The sequence below is a fragment of the Theropithecus gelada genome, chromosome 1 (genome assembly GCF_003255815.1).
Source record: "Theropithecus gelada isolate Dixy chromosome 1, Tgel_1.0, whole genome shotgun sequence".
NCBI lineage: Eukaryota > Metazoa > Chordata > Mammalia > Primates > Cercopithecidae > Theropithecus > Theropithecus gelada.
Window position 1 is genome coordinate 27,567,229 of NC_037668.1, and position 6,000 is coordinate 27,573,228.

Here is a 6,000-nt window from a genome sequence, read left to right on the forward strand (position 1 = left end):
CCATTGTTGAAGGCAGGAAAGAGGACTTAGGAATTCTCTGTATTCCCCACTAAAAACCCCTTCTGTTCCAGTTGCTGTAACCAGAGTAATACACTGCACGGAAAGCATGCAAGATATACGATGTCTGTGGACAGATGCTCTGTGGCGTTATTAACCCTGGCAGTTGCTTTAGCCCTTGTTTAGTCAATGGAGGTTGTTTGGGAGCTAGAATTGGGAGAGGACAGGCCATCCTGGCACCCTGCCCACCTGTAGCTCTGCTTAGTGACTGAGAGTCCCTCTGTACCCTTGAAAGTTTATTGACAGTTCACAGGCTTAAAACACATTTCTGTCTTTCTGGGGCTAAAGCTTATGGCAGAGATGCACATTCTATTGAATATTTATTCTTTGTGTGTATTCCTGCCTGCAGAGAATGTGATCAATGGGCAGGACTACGAAGTGATGATGCAGATTGACTGTCAGGTGATGGACACCAGGATCCTCCACATCAAAAGCTCATCAGTTCCTCCTTACCTCCGAGATCAGCAGAGGAATCAAACCAACACCTTCTTTGGCTCCCCTCCCGCAGCCACAGAGGCAGCCCACGTTGTCAGCACCATCCCTGAGTCATTACAATAGCACCCTGCAGCTATGCTGGAAAACTGAGCGTGGGACCCTGCCAGGCTGAAGAGCAGGTGAGCGAAGTGCTGCTTTCTGCCTTGGTGGCAGGCAGAGAACTGTCTCGTACTAGAATTCAAGGAGGAAAGAAGAAGAAATAAAAGAAGCTGCTCCATTTTTCATCATCTTCCCATCTATTTGGAAAGCACTGGAATTCAGACACAAGAGAACAATGTTTCTTCAGTGACAAATGTAGCCCTGCATCCTCTGGTGTTACCTGGTGTAGATTTTTTTTTCTGTACCTTTCTAAACCTCTCTTCCCTCTGTGTTGGTTTTGTGTTTAAACAGTCATCTTCTTTCAAATAATATCCACCTCTCCTTTTTGCCATTTCACTTATTGATTCATAAAGTGAATTTTATTTAAAGCTATGCCGCACATGCATGTTCAAATGGTTTCCACTGATTCAATTTTTCATTCATTTAATGCAAACTCATTCTGGATATTGTGCTTATTTGAGAAAACACATTTCAAAACCAAAACAGCCAAAAACACTCCAAAAACAGTCAAAACAATTGGGAGCTTTCTAAAGGAAAAACTCCCAGTTGGTAAAGTTTATCTTTACTTAGGATTTGTGGCTCACACCTAAACAAAGGGGGTCAGGGAGTGTGTACAAATTTGAGAAAATAGAAGGGTAAGGGAAGGGCCAGTGGTGGGGTTCGAAGAGAGGAGATAGCTCTATTAATACACATGTTTAAAAGATAGAAAGTTTGATGTGATTGCAGTATGAGATTAAAGCCACAGCTATTGTTTATTTTGAGGACTCTAGGCCACTAAGTATTAGCACACATACTTATATTTTCTCTTTACTAATCTGGTATAGGTCCTCATGGACCACAGGACAAAGCTTTCATTTTCATTCATTCTTCTATTGAAATTATACCAAAATCAGCTGAGGAACATGGAAGTAACTTTAGACTTAAACAAGACAAAAGCTTTTTCACTGGAGAATTGACAAGTATTTGCTCCTTAAAACAATCCTGATTACTGAATGTGGATTCCTGCTGAGGGAGTGTATCCCATAATATGGCAATGATTTTCACTTTCTCGAATGAAAAGACAGTGAAGGAATTAAATCTTTTGTCCTCCCATGGTTAAAAAAAAAAAAAAAAAGTTGTGTTCATTTTTACTGTACTATGCCTCTTTTTTCACCATAGTAGACAATTATGTTTCATTTGATAAATTCATAGAAATGGATCTGAGACAGTGATGTCCTCTCTAATGTTCTGCCTTCAGTTTCTAAAGTGAGTCTTCCTCCCTCTCCTACAAAACTTTTCCATTTTTGGATGTAACTCATCTACAAACACTGTTTCTTACCCCCATTGACTTGCCTTTGTCAGATTTATTCTTGTTCCACACTATAGCAATCAATTTCTCTTCTTGCTTGCAAGAAAGGGAAAGAGAAATTATAGCAACCTCTCAAGGATTATAAATAGCTAGTTAGTTTTCTGCCTGTGAAATTAGGCCTGGCTCCTAAATAATTTTAAAGAACCATCAGCACTTCTAACTCTCTGTACTGGTGCCTCTTTGTCCAAGCTAGTTAAATGCTTTCCAAGGAAATCAGTTCAACTTTTGTGAGCGGGGAAAAGAAGGGCTTTATTGTTGTATTACCTGGGATTCTGGAGTTTGAAAAGTGCTAATTAACCTTCCTCTTTTTGCACATTACAAACATTTTTAAGTCAGTGCAGCACTTCCCTTAGATTTGGCTATCCTGGGTGATTTTCAGACAAGAACCATTTTCCCTGGGGACCATTCTTCTAATGGGCGCCAAGGAATATAAGGCAAATGCCCAGAAGACCTTCAGGTAACTGGGCAGTCTTATCGTGGGATATTTCTCCTGACCCTGCCCCTTCCCATTACTGTAATATGAATTAGCCACACCAGAGGCTGTGACCATGGCTAGTAGACAGTGGCAAGGTAGTCATCCCCAAGCTGCTCATCTGCTGGAACTGTCATACGGTATCATGGTCAGTGTAAACCTGGTTTGTGTGGGGTGATTATAAATAGAGTTTCCCTCCTCTCCATGACGTAGAATCACAGGAGAAGGACCTATCTCGTGGCCTTCTTGTTAGCGCTTCACTTCATCTCTCGATTCCCAGCTTTTTCTGTGATCATTTTACCAACTCCTCAGATGGAAGATTTTGGTTATGTCATATTCACCAACGTTAGTCCCTGTCTTCCAGGTGAAAAGGTGGGTAGCGGTTGGGAGGGAGTCTCCACCGAAGAGCAGGAAGGTGGTAGCAGGCCGGCAGCCCTGCCACAGAACTAGGGGTGCCTGTGAGGAGCCGCCCAGAGCAGCCTGGGAGCTTTGCCTTCTTTTCTGTCTCACTAGCCCTTCCGCTCTTTGTCATTGCCTATTCTTGAATGGATCTTTGAGATGAGGGAACAGGATTCTCCTAAGGGTAGAGTTTTAGGAAATGAGTGAAAGGAAATTGACAAATGCAAAGAAGCAATCTACTTTTTAAATTGCTGGCAAAGCTATAATGAATCCCTAGGCACAATTGTAGTTTTTATTTTAATGTTTGTATGCACAAGGCCCTTTAGGAAATGAGAAGTTGCCATGCCAGATTAATTTTTTTTTTTTTTTTGGGTGGGATTGCCTTTTGGGGGTTGCAGCCAGAAATTATGGGTAATATGTGTATTTTTTATTTATTAAATTTTAAATGGGATTTTGCAAGCTTATGAGACAATTAGATAAACTCATGGAGGAGGCAGGTCCTCCTGTTATTAGATGATTTTGTACTCTTTGGGCTAACAATACTGCAGTCTCGAGAAGTAATGGTGGAGGCTGATAGGAACAGTCTTTCTGCAAGTCCCAAATGTTTAAGGCTTAATGGAAGTAAGTGGATGTTTCCTCATGTTAACTACTGAGTCAGATGTTAGGAGCTTGTCCCTTTGGGGTTGACTTATGTCCAGCAGTACAGGGACACAGCTTCATTAGAGTGTTAGTGTAAACTAACTCCAAAGTTAGGAGTTAATGTGAAAGGATCAACCTTGAAACAAATCTGTTGTTTGCCATGCTTGTACAGAAATTTCACATTGAGTTTTGGGTGGGATTTGTGTTTTCACAAGTAAAAAATCCCCCATAAATATAAAACTCAGACTATAATTATAAAACTCAGAGCATCATCTAATTAAAAAAAAAAAAAATGACTACAAGTTCCAGCACAAAACTGGCATTTCTTTGCCATTTCTTGCCAGTAAGAAGTAGACATGGAGGTATTTGAAAGCAATGTTATGTGAGTCATTCTTAAGTGTTCCAAGCAAATTTAGAAACAGACAAGGAACTTGGGATTCAAATTGATTTTTCAAATCATTTTTTAAAGAGACATCATCCTGATTAAATCCTCTTGGCCTGAACCTTCCTCCCCAGTGTGTATTCCCCGGTAGTCACCGCAGCAAGAGGCTGGTGAGACTGCCGTGGCAGCATTTAGCATCGTTAAAACTGGAAAACTCTCAAGCTCTTTGCCACTTTCCTACTATTTTTTGATTCTTGCCATTTTACTAAGCTCAGGTTGTGAAACTTGACAGAAATGTATTACAGGAAAAACTTGTAATTGTATTTGACTTTCTAACACATTGCAAAGTTTCAAAGTGACTTTCACTTTCAACAACATATTAGAAGTAACCACTTTTGCTTTCACAGCCTGAAGAGCTAGAGCCTGATGCGATGCCCCCTTTCACTCTGAAGTCATGGGAAATTTTCCAGCCATGAAAGCCCTCTTTCCACGGCATACTAATGGGCTGACTCAGCTTCCTTCAGCCAACTGAGATCTTTTCATTGGCTATTTGCTATTTCATACCAATTAACTATTGGCTATTTCATACCAATTAACCTCTTAAATAAGATTGTTAATTGCCAAAATTGATAGACACTTATTACCACCTGTGGACTCCATATTCCTTACCAAAAATGTTATTTTCATCAGTCCTGAGTCGTTTTAACTTACAGAAATTAGGATTGTTGCTGCTAATATGAATACCAATTATAACTTAAAAACAAGAATAAAGCCTAAAAGAGAATGAAATATAAGAAATGTTCATTCCCACCCCTAATAACATTTGGAAATGAATATTCCCATTTCCTTCCACCCACAGGGACTGGGATTGATTTTTAATTTTCTAGGAAATAATACTGGACTATCCAAAAAGATATTGCCAGAATCCAAAAGGAACTATGCTTGTAAAAGAAAAGCAGTTTTCTCCTACCTAAAAAAAAAGAAAGTAAAGTGTGTTCTGTTCTTATCTTTTTAATGACTAAGCTTAAAACAGTTTATTTTGGGTAAGACTAGAACTTTCGGCAGTTTGTTCCAATATCTGTGTTATTAGATGCAATCGAATTTATGCAAAGAAGAATGACAAAGGTATCTGATTAGGAAATTTGATCTTACGTATGAATCCATGTCATGGCCAGCCACTGTCACACAGTGGGTGCCATTCTCAACATATTGGTTTACTAACTTTAAGCATTAGGGATTTAGCACACTAAAATACTTTTAATTATATTAGGCTTGGTACCTAAGGAGTAAATAAATCATAGTTTATCATTTGCCAAGGCCAACAAACAACACTATTGTGCTGTTTGCTCTCAATGAAGTTGAATAAACCAGGAGGCTTGGCATATCCCCTTTATGTTAATCCCAGCTAGAGATTAGCAGGTTGACTTTCACAGCAATTGTGTATTGGTCCATTTTAACTCATACTTGCCATAATTTCCAGGCCAGTCACCAGGACAGAGGAGATGATGGGGAAACAGAGCTTTAGATGAAAACTACTATGCACTACTAGCCTTTGAGGCACTGGTTTCCTGTTACCACTTTGGCAAGTATGGCTGATCTAAGTCCAGTAGGGCTTCATCCATGGAGCCATTAGAACTGAGGAGGGAATGTCAGAGATACCATTTCACCAGGATCTTTTTGCTCAGGTTGTACCCATGCCAACTGAAGAACGTGTTAAAGATGAGGAGGAGAGATGTACCATTCTCTCCCTTAATAATGATGTTGGTTTGCAAAACCTAAAGAAATAATAACAACAGACTATTTCATACTTTCAAGCAAGTCTTTATAATATAATACCTGTTATTTCTCTAAAATTCAAATAAAGAATTTTTAAACTTACCTTGTTTTATTCTGTTTGTAGAAAGAGAGAAAAAAGCCCCCAAATGAATCTTCAGTGTTGGGGGATTAGTTATGAGAAAGGAAGCCTGAAAAGGCTTTGTGGCTTGTGTTACTGTTAAGATGAAACTGTTGAACTATTTTCCACTCTTCTCCCAAGCCTAATTAAGTAAAAATTTCCTTTATTTAAGTGTCCAGATATTTAAACTACAATCTTACCAAGGAAAAAAAATC

The 6,000-nt window shown here is 39.2% G+C and overlaps 1 protein-coding gene across 1 annotated transcript in view; it reads left to right on the forward strand.

Annotated features, from left to right (window-relative positions):
• Positions 1–5,769, forward strand: part of ATF6 (activating transcription factor 6) — a 210,081-nt gene extending 204,312 nt beyond the window's left edge. The window contains exon 16 of the mRNA XM_025388269.1: positions 407–5,769. Within this exon, the coding sequence (XP_025244054.1) occupies positions 407–615 (209 nt within the window). The 3' untranslated portion in view covers positions 616–5,769. The remainder of the gene's footprint in view (positions 1–406) is intronic.
• The last annotated feature ends 231 nt before the right edge of the window (positions 5,770–6,000 follow it).